General features: G+C 39.1%; 1 protein-coding gene across 6 annotated transcripts in view; it reads left to right on the top strand.

Annotated features, from left to right (window-relative positions):
* Bicral (BICRA like chromatin remodeling complex associated protein) overlaps positions 1-17,894 on the top strand; it is a 106,654-nt gene that overhangs the window by 63,121 nt on the left and 25,639 nt on the right. For all 6 annotated transcript variants that reach the window (XM_071613381.1, XM_071613376.1, XM_071613380.1 and 3 more), the window contains 4 exons: positions 1,039-1,084; positions 1,701-1,749; positions 1,837-1,905; positions 4,995-6,674. In XM_071613381.1, the coding sequence (XP_071469482.1) occupies positions 1,044-1,084; positions 1,701-1,749; positions 1,837-1,905; positions 4,995-6,674 (1,839 nt within the window). In that variant the 5' untranslated portion in view covers positions 1,039-1,043. The remainder of the gene's footprint in view (positions 1-1,038; positions 1,085-1,700; positions 1,750-1,836; positions 1,906-4,994; positions 6,675-17,894) is intronic.

The raw sequence follows: 17,894 nt of genomic DNA, 5'->3' as shown, positions 1-17,894 counted from the left end.
AATTATTCCACGCATGGTTCAAAATGGGTGCGAAGCAGTGTTGCCAGGTGTCGGATCACTAGTGTAAGTTGACTAGATCTCGGGAGAGAACTGCTCTTGGAATTTGTACAGTTGTTATGGTTTCAGCCAGAGCACAGTCGTGCTGGCTGAGCCTGAAGCTGCCGCTGGTGGGGGAGAGAGGGAGTCAGATCCTGGAGTGCGGTTGAACTTCTGGTTAAGATTTTCTACTTTAAACATTCTAGTATTGGGATATGGATTGTTTGGAATCAAACAGTGGCAGTGCCTCTGCAGGGGAAAGAACCCCAGCCTTGCAGGCCAGAGCCCATAGCAAAGCCTGCGGCCAGAGGGCCTCCTCTTCTGTCTTAAAATGCAGAGAACCCACTTTTTTTATTCCTAAAGATAGCCAAAATATGGCAAGAAATCCAGATTGCTCTCCATGTTTAGAAACATCCAGTCACCAAATGAAAAACTTCTGAATCTATGAGGTCTTTTCTAAAACAAAATGCTATTTCTCTCCTGTTCATTCTACATTTGAGGAAATGAACTGTTCTTCGTTTATAGTCCCTTTGGGGAATTTGCATGAGGGAGAAGTTGCTGCCAACTATCTTTGTTTTTTTCACAATCTTTCTTGACTTATAAGTTGAGGGTTTGTTTTCAATAAACACAATTTAAACAATATTTTCTTGAATGGCCACATAATTTTATTTTACTTACTATTATTATTTATTTATTTATTTTGAGACATGGTCTTGCTGTATTACACAGGCTGACCTCAAATTTCTGGGCTCAATCTCCTGGGCTCAAGTGATCCTCCTGCCTCAGTCTCCCAAGTAGATGGTACTACAGGTATGCACCACCATGTCCAGAGACCACAAAAAAATTTTAAATCTCATTAATAATAAGCAATTAGAGGGCTATCTCATGAATTACACAGTTATTTATCTAAAAAAGCGTAAGGTATGTTCTTACATTGCACTGATACCACTGGCTTTTCAATCTGCTTGACTGAAACATGCTTTCCTCTTCCTGTCTTTACAGTTGTCATGGATGATGATGATGACTCGTGTCTCCTTGATCTTATTGGGTAAGGTGCTTATTTTAAACTCAGGATGAATTAAATGTGTGGCATTTACTGAACAAAAACAGCCTAAAAGTATATTGAAACCTGCTCAATTTTTTAATAAAAATTAAATGATCATCATAGTTATAGCAGGAAGAGAAAGAGATATATCAACATGGGGGTCATAATTTAGTAATTGCTTACTAAACTTTTTTTTTTAACAAATCCCAGGAGGAAAGGCTGCAGGTGTAGCTCAGTGGTAGAGCGCATGTTGAGCATGCACAGGTCCCAGGGTTCGATCCCCAGTACTATAAAAAAGAAAAGAAAATCCTAGGAGGCAGAAAGGAATGATAATTGGAACTGGAACAACGTAAATAAAAAAAATTATTAGTAGTAAAGTAGTAAAAAGAGCTGCAGATGTAGCTCAATGGTAAAGCACCCTAGGGTCCAATTCCTGGTGCCAATAAACAAAACAAAACAAAGAATTACTAAGAAAATGGCCTTAAAATAAGGAGATTTTCTCAGGCTAATGTCATTTTCTTTTTGCCCTAGTAAATATATAGCTATATACTCATTATAGTTAATTAAGTGAAGATAATTGTTTATTTGTTGTTCCCCTCTTTCTTTTTTTCTTTTCTAGAGACCCACAAGCATTGAACTATTTTCTACATGGACCTAGTAATAAATCTGTAAGTATTACCTAGAACATCATAGACATAAAAATCTGTTCCTTCTCACAGTTGAAGCAACTTCTTTATTGAATTTCCTCTTTGCAGAGTAACGATGACTTGACTAATGCAGGATATTCTGCAGCCAATTCAAATTCAATTTTCGCCAACTCTACTGTGAGTATTGGAAACAAAATGTAACGCTCAAGTACTTTTGTTTCAAGGATGCCTTGTGAATTGAAGATTTATTTGTTGTGTGTGGGGGGGAGGCTTTTTTGTCTGTTTTTTTGTGGTGCTGGTGATCAAACTCTTACACATTGTAGGAAAGTACTACTAAGCTACATCCCCAGCCCCTGTTTGTTTTTGTTTGAGACAGAGGTCTCACTGTGTTGCCCAGGCTGGTCTCAAACTCCTGGTCTCAAGTCATCCTCCTTCCTCAGCCTTGTGAGTAGCTGGGACTATAGGCAGGCACCATTAATTGAAGTTTTAATTGTCTTTGTATCATGATCAGAATCTTTGTCTTTTGTAATTTATATGGGAAGAAAATCTATTGAATTATGTTGACATATTTTTTACTTTTAGTCACAGATTACAAGGTATATGAGCCAGGCATTGGTGATACATGCCTATAATCCCAGCAACTTGGGAGGCTGAGGCAGGAGGATCATAAGTTCAAAGCCAGCCTCAGCAATTTAGCAAGGCCCTAAGCAATTTATCAGGACCTTGTCTCTAAATAAAATATAAAAAGGACTGGGGATGTGGCTCAGTGGTTAAGCCCCTCTAGGTGCAATCCCTGGTACCAAAAAAAAAAAAAAAAAAAAAAAGATTACTGTGTTTGAGCCAGGAGTGGTGGTTTACACCTGTTATTCCAGCTACTTGGAAGGCTGAAGGTGCACACCTGTAATTCCAGCAACTCAGGAGGCTGAGGCAAGAGAGTCATAAATTCAAGGCCAGCCTCTGCAACTTAGCAAGACCCTGTCTCAAAAATTTTTAAAACTTATTAAGGACAGAGGATGTAGTGTAGCTCAGTGGTTTAATCCCCAACACCATTAAAAAAAAAAAAAAAAAGATTACCATGTTTGTACTATACATAGTTACTATGTCGAGATTGTAGGGTCTAGCTAAATGGCCCAGGCTGGCCTCAAATTTGTGATCCTCCTACCTCAACCTCCCGAGTAGCTGGGATTATGGACATGTGCCACCAAACCCAGAAATTTTCTTGCTTTCCCCACTTCCTTTCAAATGATTCTCCAAGTCCAAAGATGATGTCCACCTGACCTGGTGGATATGTTAGTCCTATTTCAATTGTTAATTGGATGTGAAATGAATCAGTCAGCTTTTCTATCTAGGTCTTCTCATAATTTAGCACCTAACACCACCTTAGTTTAAGGCAAATTGGCATACTCATTCTTGAATACTCTGTTTTTAACTTTTCTCTTTACCTCCCCCCTTTCTTTTTCAATCTCTCTCTCTCTCTCTAATTGTAGTAAATACATACAACAGAATTTGTCATCTTGGTGCTAGGCATGACATAGCTTAGTTGAAGAGCACTTGCCTAACATACATGAGGCCCTAGGTTCGATCCCCAGCACTATAAAAAGCAAAACAAAAACATCTTGCCGGGTACAAAGGCATGTACCTGTAATCCCAGTGGCTCGGAAGGCTGAGGCAGGAAGATTGTAAGTTCAAAGCTTGCCTTAGCAACTTAGTGAGGTCCTAAGCAACTCAGCAAGACCCTGTCTCTAATTAAAATTAAAAAAAAAAAATTGGCTGGAGATGTGGCTCAGTGGTTAAGTACCTCTGGGTTCAATCCCTGGTACCAAAAAAAAAAAAAAAAAACTATTTTCAAGTGTACGGTTCAGTAGTGTGTATACCCATATTGTCTTCACTTTATTTTAAATGGCTGTTGCTTCTTTATTATTTCCTTTTACAATATTTGGCATGTTCCATAAAAGACTACTAGACAGTGGAGTGTGTCTTATTTATCACTGTGTTCAGTTCTCTTCTTACCATGTGCTATTATCTCTAGTTGAAATGCCTATTTCCTAATAGCTCCTTGAGGACAGAAACTAACCTACAAGTGAGCTTAGTAAATGTTTTACTTAAATAAAATGTTTTACTTTTTTTTAAATATATATTTTTTAGATGTTGATGGATCTTTAGTCATTTATTTAAATGCGGTGCTGAGAATCGAACCCAGGGCCTCACACATGCTAGGCAAGTGCTCTACCACTGAGCCACAACTCCAGCCCCAATAAAATGTTTTACTTTTAAAAAGAACACTTAAGTGGAGTTTTCTTTTTTTTTTTTAGGTTTTTTTTTGTTGTTGTTGTTAATTTAAAGAAATGTTGTTAAAAACATTAGTGGTTTTAAAAACATGTTAATATGTTGATTACTTTGAAGAAATTAAATGGCTAGGTATGGTGCACACCTGTAATCCCAGCTGCTCAGGAGGCTAAGGTAGAAGGATCACAAGTTTGAGGATAGCCTTTGCAAACCTATCTCAACAAAAATTTAAAAAGTGTCAGGGATGCAGTTCAGTAGAAGAATGCCTCTGGGTTCAATCATCAGTACCACCAAGGAGGGAAAAAAAAAATCAATGACCATTCACTCATTTTGTTAGAACCTTGTTTTATCTGGACTGTTCTTGCTGGCACACCTTGTAGACCCCTTGTAGAATAACATCCTTCACTTGGACTTCTGGGGTACAAAGGACTAGAAGGAAAAACTGTCTCCTAATACATAACAACTCTAGATTTGAGTCCCACTCCCTTGGACTGGAAGCCACTTTATTTATATGTGGTGCTGAGAATCGAACCTAGTGCCTCACACATGCTAGATAAACGCTCTACCACTGAGCCACACCCCAGCCCCTGGAAGCCACTTTAAAAAAATAAAATCTTAGGTGCTTGGAGTGTAGCTCAGTGGTAGAGCATGTACTTAGCATGCACAAGGCCTGGGTTCTATCCCCAGCTCCAAAAAAATAAAAATAAAAATAACTAAAGTCTATGTCAGTATCTCAAAATCATGGAGCTGAACTACAGGTATTATTCAGCACTCATGTTATTTATCTGTTCCCTACAAAATAATTTACCAGAGCAATGAAAGTATAGACTTACAGTGTTTAGAAAACAAAGTGAGTAGTTTAAAGACTTGTACCTGAAAAATAGATTGTTATGCTTTATTTGTATTCAAAAGTGAGATTAATTTTTGTGCATTTCTTTCAAAGGCTGGATATGCCATATAATACCTTCTTATTTTTTCAGAATGCTGATCCTAAATCATCCCTCAAAGGTGTAAGCAACCAGCTTGGAGAAGGGCCCAGTGATGGACTGCCACTTTCAAGTAGCCTTCAGTTTCTTGAAGATGAACTTGAGTCTTCTCCTCTTCCTGATCTCAGTGAGGACCAACCTTTTGACATTCTTCAGAAATCCTTGCAGGAGGCTAATATCACTGAACAGACATTGGCAGAAGAGGCATATTTAGATGCCAGTATAGGTTCAAGCCAACAGTTTGCACAAGCTCAGCTTCATCCTTCTTCATCAGCATCCTTTACTCAGGCTTCTAATGTTTCTAATTACTCAGGTCAGACGCTGCAGCCTATAGGGGTGACTCACGTGCCTGTTGGTGCATCATTTGCTAGCAATACAGTAGGTGTGCAACATGGCTTTATGCAACACGTGGGGATCAGTGTTCCCAGCCAGCATTTGTCAAATAGCAGTCAGATTAGTGGTTCTGGTCAAATACAATTAATTGGGTCATTTGGTAATCAACCTTCCATGATGACTATTAATAATCTAGATGGATCTCAAATTATATTAAAGGGCAGCGGACAGCAAGCCCCATCAAATGTGAGTGGAGGGCTTCTGGTTCATAGACAGACTCCTAATGGCAACTCTTTGTTTGGTAACTCCAGTTCCAGTCCAGTAGCACAGCCCGTTACCGTTCCATTTAACAGCACAAATTTTCAAACATCTTTACCTGTGCATAACATCATCATACAAAGGGGTCTTGCACCAAACTCAAATAAAGTCCCAATTAATATACAGCCAAAGCCTATCCAGATGGGTCAGCAAAATACATACAATGTGAACAATTTGGGAATTCAGCAGCATCACGTACAACAAGGGATCTCTTTTGCCTCTGCAAGCTCACCCCAGGGCTCAGTAGTTGGTCCACACATGTCTGTGAACATTGTCAACCAACAGAACACAAGAAAGCCCGTCACCTCACAGGCAGTGAGCAGCACTGGGGGTAGTATCGTTATTCATTCCCCCATGGGCCAGCCTCATACACCCCAAAGTCAGTTCCTCATACCTACAAGCCTTTCCGTCAGTTCCAACTCGGTACACCATGTCCAGACCATTAATGGGCAACTTCTTCAGACTCAACCTTCTCAACTCATTTCTGGCCAAGTGGCCTCGGAGCATGTCATGTTGAATAGGAATTCTTCCAACATGCTCAGGACCAACCAACCATATTCTGGACAGATGATAAACAACCAGAATACTGCCGTCCAGTTAGTGTCGGGGCAAACATTCGCCACCTCTGGAAGTCCAGTAATAGTCAATCATGCCTCTCCTCAGATTGTTGGTGGGCAGATGCCCTTGCAGCAAGCGTCACCAACTGTATTACACCTGTCACCTGGGCAGAGCAGCGTTTCCCAAGGAAGACCAGGCTTCACTACCATGCCCTCTGCAACAAGCATGTCAGGACCTAGTCGGTTCCCTGCTGTTAGTTCAGGCAACACTGCCCATCCTAGCCTTGGGTCTGTGGTTCAATCTGGTGCATCAGGATCAAACTTTACGGGAGACCCGCTGACCCAGCCAAACAGGACTCCAATACCAGTCAGCGTGTCTCATCGTCTTCCAGTTTCTTCTTCCAAATCTACCAGCACCTTCAGTAACACACCTGGAACAGGAACCCAGCAACAGTTCTTCTGTCAGGTAATGCTTTTTTTTTTTCCTTCAAATAAATGTCTGACAGATTATAGAATGGAAGAATAGAATGCATACTCAAATATAATTTTTATCTTAGGCTCCCAATTTGTTAACTTAAAATGCTCGGTTTATGATCAATTGTGTTTTATCTTCATGATTAAAATATTTTATCCAGCATAACATTTTGGTTTAGAGTTTCTGGAGACAGACTCTGGCATCTGAATCTAGATTTTCTGATGTGGAGCCAGTTAATTAACTTTCTTCTTCAGTGAAATGGGCATATAACCACATTACCATCCCATGGTGTTATTGGCAGGATTCAATGAGATAATCCCCACAAACCATTTGCATAGTCTTGGCAGATAGCAAGTACTCAGCAGGGGCCAGTATTTATATTTGTACGTACTTGATGAAATGCATTATGGGCATTTAAGAAGAAAGATTATTTTAGATTATTTATATATATCACATAGCAGGCCACTCAGTCTTTGACAGTGAACTAGGTGGAATGTTTTAGCTGCTTCTTGGATGCCAACCAGAAAGGCTCAGGGATTCAGTAGGACTCAACAGTGGCCTCACACTAGAGGGAAGCACTTAGAGGGAGAGAATCTGGGCATTCTTATTTGACCAGGTACCTGAGCCTGCTCTTACCATGCCATTGTGCAGGTAAATTACTATGGTAATTGGTGACACCACACAAGGATTAAGTTTCTTAAAAGGGACTGATCATCAGCTTCAGTCCTTCATTGTCATTAACTGACCCTTTTACTCCTCTGCTTTCGGTTCCCACTCATTTGGAGTATATTCTGTATTTCCAGCTCCTCTCCTTCCCAGCTAGGAGGCCCTTTTCTATACCCCACTTCTACCCTCCTCAGTTCTCCATTTCCACTGCCTTTCTCTTCCACATTCAGAAATTTCAAGAATTTTATATATAATGAATGGATATTATTCAGCAGTAAAAGAGAATAAAATCATGGCATTTGCAGGTAAATGGATGGCATTGGAGAAGATAATGATAAGTGAAGTTAGCCAATCCCAATAGTTCCCAATAGTGCTGCTATAAACGTTGATGTGGCTGTGTCCCTGTAATATGCTGGTTTTAAGTCCTTTGAGTATAGTGCGAGGAGAGGGATAGCTGGGTCAAATGGTGGTTCCATTCCCAGTTTCCAAGGAATCTCCATACTGCTTTCCATATTGGCTTCACCAATTTGCAGTCCCACCAGCAATGTATGAGTATGCCTTTTCCCCCTCATCCTTGCCAACACATATTATTGTTTGTCTTCATAATAGCTGCCATTCTGACTGGAGTGAGATGGTATCTTAGAGTAGTTTTGATTTGCATTTCCCTAATTGCTAGAGATGATGATCATTTTTTCATATATTTCTTGATTGATTGTATATCCTCTTCTGAGAAGTGTCTGTTCAGGTCCTTGGCCCATTTATTAACTGGATTATTTGTTTTTTTGGTGCTTAGCTTTTTGAGTTCTTTATATACCCTAGAGATTAGTGCTGTATCTGATGTGTGAGGGGTAAAAATTTGCTCCCAAGATGTAGGCTGTCTATTCACCTCACAGATTGTTTCTTTTGCTGAGAAGAAACTTTATACTTTGAATCCATCCCATTTATTGATTCTTGGTTTTAATTCTTGTGCTATAGGAGTCTTATTAAGGAAGTTGGGGCCTAATCCCACAGGATAAAGATTAGAGCCTACTTTTTCTTCTATCAGACGCAGAATCTCTGGTTTAATTCCTAGGTTCTCGATCCACTTTGAGTTGAGTTTTGTGCATGGTGAAAGATAGGGGTTTAATTTCATTTTGTTGCATATGGATTTCCAGTTTTTCTAGCACCATTTGTTGAAGGCTATCTTTTCTCCAATGCATGTTTTTGTCACCTTTATCTAATATAAGATAATTATAATTTTGTAGGTTAGTCTCTGTGTCCTCTATTCTGTATCATCCATCTACCAGTCTGTTTTGGTGCCAATACCATGCTGTTTTTGTTACTATTGCTCTGTAGTATAGTTTAAGGTCTGGCATAGTGATGCCACCGCTTCACTCTTCTTGCTATGGATTGGTTTAGCTATTCTGGGTCTCTTATTTTTCCAGATGAATTTCATGATTGCTTTTTCTATTTCTATGAGGAATGCCATTGGGATTTTGATCAGAATTAAAAAGCTCCACCAGAAAACTTCTAGAACTAGTAAATGAATTCAGCAAAGTAGCAGGATATAAAATCAACACCCATAAATCAAAGGCATTTCTGTATACAGTGAAAAATCCTCTGAGAGGGAAATGAGGAAAACTACCCCATTTGCAATAGCTCAAAAAAAAAAAAAAAATACTTAGGAATCAACTTAATGAAAGAGGTGAAAGATCTATACAATGAAAACTACAGAACCCTAAAGAAAGAAATCAAAGAAGACCTTAGAAGATGGAAAGATGTACCTTGCTTTTGGATAGGCAGAGTTAATATCATCACTATTCTACTCTAAGGAAGAGATTTTTCCTTCTCTTCCCTTTACATGTTTGTTTGTTTATATTAGTTGAGCACATAGATTCTTACTCATGATTTTACTCAGTGAGTTATAAACTGTTGTAATCATTTATTTTGAGGCTCAAATCAACCCAAATTTGGCCAATGGGAACCCCTCCAAATTGGCTGCTGATCTTTCTGACATGTTTCTGTGGTGCTTTGAGCACTTACTTTGATTTCTGGCAAAACAAAATGTTCCCTGTTATCTGGGCATGGTGGTACTTGCCTGCAATCCCAACGACTTGGAAAGCTGAGGCAGGAGGATTGCAAATTTGAGACCAGCCTTAGCAACTTAGCAAGACCCTGTCTCAAAATAAAAAATTAAAAAAAAGAAAAAGATGTTCCATATTCATCTTTTAAATTCTGTGACCCTTTCCTAGAATCAACAATTTCTATAAGGAGATTTACTCCTCCTTCTGGAGAATAATATTTAGAAAGCAAGGTCTGAGCACTCTAAGTTCAAAGCTACTGAGGTCATCTCAACTGGTAAATACGTTTATTTGTACATATGCAATACTCAATATTCATATGTATTTATCAATGTATAATTATTAGCTATGAGTTTATGTTGATACTTCTAATTATATCCTACAACTACTGGATTCACTCAAGCCTCTTTCTTTTCTGTACTCGTAGCTTCCTTTTCTAAAAGCAATAAAGACAGGTCCACAATATATTTGTTTGCTCAATCCTAGAATTGTAGTAAGTAGTTTTAGAATTGTTATTTTTTAAAAAAATATATATCTTTTATAACTTTATTTTATTTATTTATTTTGTATGTGGTGCTAAGAGTCAAACCCAGGGCCTCACACTTGCTAAGCAAGCATTCCTACCACTGAGCCACAACCCCAGCCCCTAGAATTGTTAATCCATGTTTTTCATCATTATGAATATAGATCTACTAATTAGACTTCAATATTGTTTCATAGTGCTGTCTTTAGCTTAAGAATTTATAGTGAAAATACTGTATTCAAAGTTATTTGGGTTCATTGTTTTGGAGTTTTTTGTTTTGTTTTGGTTTGTTTTTTTGTTTTTTTTTTGGTACTGGGAATTGAACCCAGGGCCTTGCACCATGTGCTAGGCAAAGTGCTGTACCACTGAGCTACATTTCCAGCATATTTTTTTTTCTCTTTTTTTTTTTTAGACAAAGTCTCACTAAGTTGCATAGGCTGACCTTGAATTTTCAATCTTCCTTCCTCAGCCTCTGGAATAATGGGTTTACAGGAGTGTCCCACCACACCTGGCTACTTAATTCCTTGGAACACATCAGCCATTAGCATGGCGGCACAGTTGGGGCTGCACAGAACATAGACCTGGACTGAACTCCCTCCTCCCCTATGTTAGTTAGCTTTTTGCCTTTGGGAGAAAAGTCATCGTAGAGGAAGAAAGATTTATTTTGACTCAAAGTCTCTGACACCTGAGTCCATAGTCAGCTGATTCTATTTGTAGTTTCTAGGCCTGAGGCAAGGCAGAAAAGATTCCAGTGAAAGAACTTGGCAGAGCAAAGCTGCTCACCTCAGGGTAGCTGGGAAGCAGAAAGATGAAGGGGCTAGGGACAAGAACTGTCCTTCTTCCTGGGCATGCCCCCAGTAACCTATTTCCTCCACTAGACCCCATTTTTTACGGTTTACACCATCTCCCAGTAATGCCATCAGCTATGAGACCATGGAAATGATCTATGGATTAGTCCACTAATGAGGTCAGATCCCTCGTGATTCAGTCACATCCCGAGACCCTCACCTCTGATTATTGCTGCATTAGGGACCAAACTGTCAACTCATGAGTCCTTAGAGGGCATTTCAGACCTAAACCTTAACATCCACCATGCCTGCCTTCCCTGTCACTTTGCACCCTCCCCCGAATTCACTTTTCTTCCTGTTTTCACACACATAAGCAGATACATACATATTTTTTATTTCCCCTTCTTTCTTATTCAAAATGAAGCATAACATAGATACTCTTAAATTGCAGAAAGTTTTCTAAAAATCCCGTATGTCCAATAATAAGGGAATGATTTGAAATGATAAAATACTATGTAGCCATTTAACAGGTTTCCAAATAAATTTGGGTACAGGTTTACAAATAATTTTTGGTGATAAATGCACATGTAATTGTAAAATATTTTTAAAAATGGTTTACTCTTTTAGAAAAATGGTGAAGAAAGCCAGGTGTGGTGGTACACACTTTAATCCCAGAGAATGGGGAGACTGAGGCAGGAGGATGGCAAGTTTGAAGCTAGCTTGGCAATTTAGTGAAACCCTATTTCAAAATAAAAAAGGCTGAGGATGTGGCTCAGTGGAAGAGTGCCTCTGGGCTCAATCCCTAGTTCCACAAAAAGCAAATAAGAAAATTGATGAGGAGAGACAATGTAGTGAACTGGAAAACTGAAAACACTCTTACTTAAGAAACACTCAGAACTTGATTAGGAGAAAGTATACAAAACCTTAACTGCAATGTCCTGTGGCAGGATATAAGTTAGCTAAATTTCCTTCTAATTTTAAAAACTTATCCCTCACAGAGAAAATGATTCCCAGACAGCATTTATCAAATTTATTTATTTATTTATTTTGGTACCAGGAATTCAGGGGCACTCAACCCACTGAGCCACATCCCCAGTCCTATTTTATATTTTCTTTAGAGATAGGGTCTCACTGAGTTGCTTAGCACCTTGCTGTTGCTGAGGCTGGCTTTGAACTCGTGATCATCCTGCCTCAGCCTCCAAAGCCCCTGGGATTACAGGCATGAGCAACCATGCCTGGTGCATTTCTTAAAAATAAGTAAACCATGCAGTTGGTAAAAATGTAAAACAGTTGCTAAATAGTTCAGAAAAAAAGCAGGTCTTCCCTCCAGTCCCACAGTTTCTTCCTGAAGTCTCCTGTTTTTAGGTTATTTCTATTTTCCCAGACATAGCCTCTGCTTTTGTTGTACAGAGGACATTGGGGGGGGGGGGAAATATATATATATATATATATATATATATATATATATATATATAAAATATAATCTGTAATATACCATAGATATTTTCGCTCACTTGAGTATCATTTTCTATCAGTATGTATTGATCTGCTTTATTGTTATTATGATTAATTATACTAATCAGCTACAGTATGGTCCTCCCCCCCTCTTTTTTTTTTTGGCCAGATAATAATGCTTCAAAGGGGGAAAATCTCATACTCAAAAAAGTTTCAGTTGTTCAAAGCTAATAAGAAATCTACACAGGCAGCTTCAAAGTAATTTTTTGTGACTTTTTAATGCCAAAAAAGTACCAGAAACTAGGCCAGTGGTATTAATTCAAGTGTGCTCCCACTGTCACTTTTGGGGAACAGGTGTATTGATGAAAGGGATGATAGCCTTGGAGGTGGCATGAATTGGAAGAGTAGTATGTAGATCACAACCCCCACAGCATCTGAAACACCAATAGGGACTCTTACTTTATAATTTGTGTGTAAATTTTTGTATGAATTGTAAGTATGGCAATGAACTAAAGTACCATTATCAGAGACCTTTGGTGTTTATCTCTTTGAGGAAATTGAATTCAGCAAGTTTTAATACTATAAAAGGCTAATATTAGGGCCAAGTTTTTACATGTAATTATTATTTGTTTTCAATATTAATAATATATATTAACTTGATTCTAAAAATCGCATGGTACAGAAAAGTGCCTACCCAGCCACCCAGTTACTTGCAGACAACCAGTGTAACCAGTTTCTTGGGGTATGAACCTAAGTCTCCTCCCTATCTTTGTAATGGGAAAACTTTCAAACACTTGGGAATTTGGAACAATACAGTGAGCCCACTTACATAGAGTCATTAGTAGTTTATATTAGATTTCTTTGATTTGAGCCAGTAATGTTGTCTATGCCAGTTTTGCACTATAGAATCCAATCAGAGAACACTGGTTTCATTTAGTTGTCACCTCTCTTTAGTGTATAACAGCCCCATCAATAGTGTAGAGTAGCCCTCAATAGGGAGTTTTCTAATTGTTTCCTCCTCATTAAAGCCCCTCTGGCATAATAGCTTGGGCAAGACACATAATGTCAGTTTGTCCCATTATTGGTAATGCTGAATAATGGTGATGCCTTGCCCAGTTTCTCCTCAAGGTACTTGCTCCTTTTGTGAAGAAATGATCTCTAGGATTGTGCTTTGAAACCAAGTGACTATCATGTGTCTTATGTCCCAGGGATCTGAGACATCTTTTTTTTCCTGGTACTGGGGATTGAACTCAGGGGTGCCCTAGCCCTTTTGATTTTTTATTTTAAGACAAGATCTCACTAAATTGATTAGTCTGGCACTGAATTTGCTATTCTCCTGCCCCAGCCTCCCAAGCAGCTAAGCAGTGCCACCATGCCCTCCTTATGTCAACTTTGATGGCCTTCAATAAATATTATAATTGATGGTTTCAAAAATGGTGATTTTTTTTTTAAATTGTTCTACCCTATCTACATTTATTGACTGAGATTTTACCATAAAGAGAATCTTTTTTTACCAGGTGTGGTGGTACATACCAGCGGCTTGGGAGAATGAGGCAGGAGATCACGAGTTCAAAGCCAGCCTCCGCAAAAGCAAGGCACTAAGCAACTCAGTGAAACCCTGTCTCTAAATGAAATACAAAATAGGGCTGGGGATGTGGCTCAATGTCAAGTGCCCCTGAATTCAATCCCTTATACAAAAAGGCTTTTTCTTCTTCTCCTTTCTTTTTTTTTTTTTTTTTAAAGTAACATTATGAACTCACACATTTGCTTTTAGGAATTTTGCATTCATTTTAAATTTTTTTATTATGAAAAATTCTAACATGAACAGAGTAGTTAAAACAGTGTAATGAGCCCCACACTCAATTAGCTACAGCACTTACTAGCCCATGGCTGCTCTTGTCTCACCCCTACTCTACCCATTGTCCCCCTGTGCAGTGCTATTTTGAAGCTAATCCTGACATACTGGTTCATCTGTAAGAGTTTAATGTGTATTTCTAAAAGTTCATATGTTCTTTTATATATGAATGTCTTGTAATCTATTGCTTTCCTTTTAGATACTCAAATTGTCCCAAATTTGATCATGGAGGCCTGTGGGCTCCTGTACTTTTTCTCTGTACATGACTCCTTCTCTGAGCACTTTCTTGCTTTTTGGCACAAGATATTGTAGGCTTACCCATTCTCCAAGGAGCCCAGTGAATTTAAGTCTTAATGCTGAGAGTAACTTATAGGTCTTACACTCTCATAAATGGATTAAAAATTTAATGTGGGCTGGGGTTGTGGCTCAGCCGTAGAGCACTCACCTAGCATGTGTGAGGCCCTGGGTTTAATCCTCAGCACTACGTAAAGATAAATCAAATAAAAAACAAAGGTATTGTGTACAACTAAAAGAAATAAATTTTTAAAAAATTTAAAGTCAATGATTAAAGCGTGACTTACAAGAGTTTAGCCTATCAAACAAAAGTAAACCCATTATTACAGATCCAAAACTCTTTAGATCTATAGATTTAAAATTCTTTGAGATTAGCTGAGCCCATGTTGCCTACAGCACCTACAGCACAGTGGGTATGGGAGTGCAGGAGGGAGTAAGGCTAAATTCTCTACTCAAGTCTGCAGCCCCGCCTGCGCCTCCCCAATTCCCTGTCTCCCTCCAACCCCGCCTGCCTGCCTTACTATGGAATTTCAGATATTCAGACATATTTCAAAAGCTAAATATTCTTGTTGGGTGTGATGCACACATCTGTAATCCCAGGTCCTTGGGAGGCTGAGGCACAATGATTGCCAAGTTCAAGACCAGCCTTGACAACTTAGAAAGCCTCTGTTTCAAATAAAAATAAAAAGGGCTGGGGATGTAGCTCAGTGGTAGAGCATCCCTGAATTCAGTCCCCAGCACCACACACACACAAAATCTAGATATTCTTATTTTCTTCTCCTACATTTTTTCTTTTTTTGAGGGAGCTAGGTTGGGGGTAGGGACTGCCTGAGATTGAGGGGGGAGCTGCCTGAGATTGAACCCAGGGGCACTTAACCACTGAGCCACATCTTCAGTCCTTTTTAATTTTTGAGACAGGATCTCACTAAGTTGCTGAAGCTAGCCTCAAACTTGCGATCCTCTTGCCTTAGCCTCCCAATTTTCTGGGCTTATAGGTATCATCACCACACCAGACTCTCCCATACCTTTATAAATTACCAAGTCTTATAAAATTCTTCTTTGAAAATATCTCACATCCATTCTTTCCAATAATAGTGAAAATAATCATTTTATTAACAATGACAGAGACAGTGCTGGAGCTGTACATGTTCTTTCTAAACCTTTCCTCTTCTTTCTATAAGTAGTGATGTTAGTCCCATGTCATAATAGAGAAGGTAGAGGTTCAGAGCATGGATGATTTAAGGAAGTCTTTAAGAGGGAATGAAATGTATTGGAAAAACGAGTTGGCTCAGTAGTCAGAGGTGAGTTGTTTATTCTGCTCTGCCAGTGAGTGGTTCTGTGGGCTAAGCTCTTAAACTTGCTGAGCCCTGATTTTCTCTTCTCTAAAATGAGGAATTCTAGCTGAGCAATAGAATACTCAGGGAGCTTTAAAAAAATATGGATCCCGGAACCTCACCCCTGTAACTTCTGATTTAAACAGCCTGGAGGAAAGGTTAATGCCTTTCCTCCGCATTTTCTAAAAGCTCCCCAAGTGATTCTCAGTTGCAGCCAGGGTAGAGAACCAGCAGTCTAGATGATCTCCACAGTCCACTACATTCCTACCATCCCCTAATTAGACAACTGTAGTAATTGTCTAGGTGATAAATCCTCTTTCATGGATTTACACCACATTAGTCTCCTAAAACATTTGCTTGGTGACTGAACCAAATCATCTGGGAGCTTCCTGTTCCTACCTGCAGTCAGATTTCACTGGTCAAAGCCCTCCATTCAGCATGGTCCCCTAAATAGGCCAGGCACATTGTGAGTTCAAACCTTTACTGACTGGTATCCACTGTGTGTTCTTTTCCATCTTATCTCAATTTTTCTTTCCTCAGGGCCTTACCCCTGAACTTGTGATTGCTTGGCCACAGGGAAATAATAAGGATGACACACAGGATCCTGACAGACACACTCAGGTTCACTGAAGTAAAAAAAAATGGGAAGAGATTTTAACTTCAGTGGAAGTTATTGAGTTTGGTTTGGGATGTGGTTATCAAGTATGAGGTTCCTGAAGGACAACCAGGTTGGATGACAAATAGCTATATATGCTAAAGTTTAAGGACATAAATATGGGCTAAAATAGGATTGATCAGTATATAAATTGTAATCCTGGCAGTGGGAGTAGATGAGGTAGACCAGAGTTAGTATATCAATAGATAAAATAGTCAACCAGAAGAGAAACCCCAGAACATCTTAACATGTAGGGGGTGGACACAGAAAGAGAGTGAGGAAGAGTAAAGCCAGTAGGGATCAGACTCTTGGGTGATGAGAAAAGAGGATAGTGCAGGTGGGAGGGAAGAAGAGTAGAGCATCATTGAGATAAGGACTGGGAGGTTTCTAATAGATTTAGCAACTAACTTGGAAACTGCTGGTGTCCTTGGTAAGACAATTTCCGAGGAATTGTAGCCGCAGAAGCCAGACTGCAATGCAAGTAATGAGCATAGGCACCTTTCAGAGAAATGGAGGTTACGGATGGTGTAGTAGCTATGAGGATGTGTGGGATCAAGGGGAAAAAAAATTTAAATGGGAAACACTTGAAGTTTTCTTCAAAGCTGATGGGTAGGAAAACATGCATTCTAGAGCATTGGCAGGATTCTCTGTAGACCATGGGAAATATTCCTCTTCCATCGTAAAGAGAGGGAAGGAAAAGATGACTGTGGCCATGCAGTTTATAGTTTGTTAGAAGAAAGTCTCATCTTTCTCCTAGGCTTGAAGATAATGAAATAGTATTCAAAGCAAAACTGACTAGGAGGACGAAAAGTTTCCTAGATGGTCATGAGGCTCAGCTAATCCTGAATACCATAATTTTGATACGCTACTGATCTGTTGTGTTTCAAGGGCCTGTGTGTTTTTGGGATGGTAAACTTTCAGAGGGAAGGGCTGTGATTGGTACCCTTTGGCTGCCTTCCCTGTAGTCACCACAATGGTGTGAACACTGTAAATAGTCAGATGTCTTATAAAAGTATTGCAGCTATCAGAAACATACCCTGATGTGTTTATGAGAATATGTTCTATGAATAAGCTCATGTCCAGGAAATATAGTGCAATTTTTTTTTTAAATATTTATTAGTTGTTGGTGTACTTTTATTTATTTTTATGTGGTGATGAGAATCAAACCCAGTGCCTCACGCATGCTAGGCAAGCACTGTACCACTGAGCCACAACTCCATCCCTAGTACAATTCTTTATAAGGGTCAGAAACCAGACTCTCCTGCTCTCTGGGACCCTTTAGAATAACATGGCCTCTTCTCTGTTCTTTATTATTTTCTCTGACCAATTTCCTAGACCAATTACCACCCAAAGCTGTCTACATTATTTCAAGTAAAGCATTTAACAGTCACTGGCAAGTACAGTGATTTTCAAGACTTAACAATGCATCAGAATCAACTGGAGAGCTTTTAAAAACTGTAAATTCCTAAGCATAACATTGAATTTCTGAATCAATTTTTGTGGTTAGAACCCAGAAAGTCCATTTTTCAGAAGCTCCTTGGGTAATCTTGATGTAACTCACATTTGAGAACCACTGCCCTT

Source organism: Marmota flaviventris, chromosome 6 (assembly GCF_047511675.1).
Source record: "Marmota flaviventris isolate mMarFla1 chromosome 6, mMarFla1.hap1, whole genome shotgun sequence".
In the NCBI taxonomy this organism is placed as follows: Eukaryota; Metazoa; Chordata; class Mammalia; order Rodentia; family Sciuridae; genus Marmota; species Marmota flaviventris.
The sequence above is the reverse complement of the archived record's forward strand: the minus strand, read 5'-3'. Positions and strand labels throughout refer to the sequence as shown.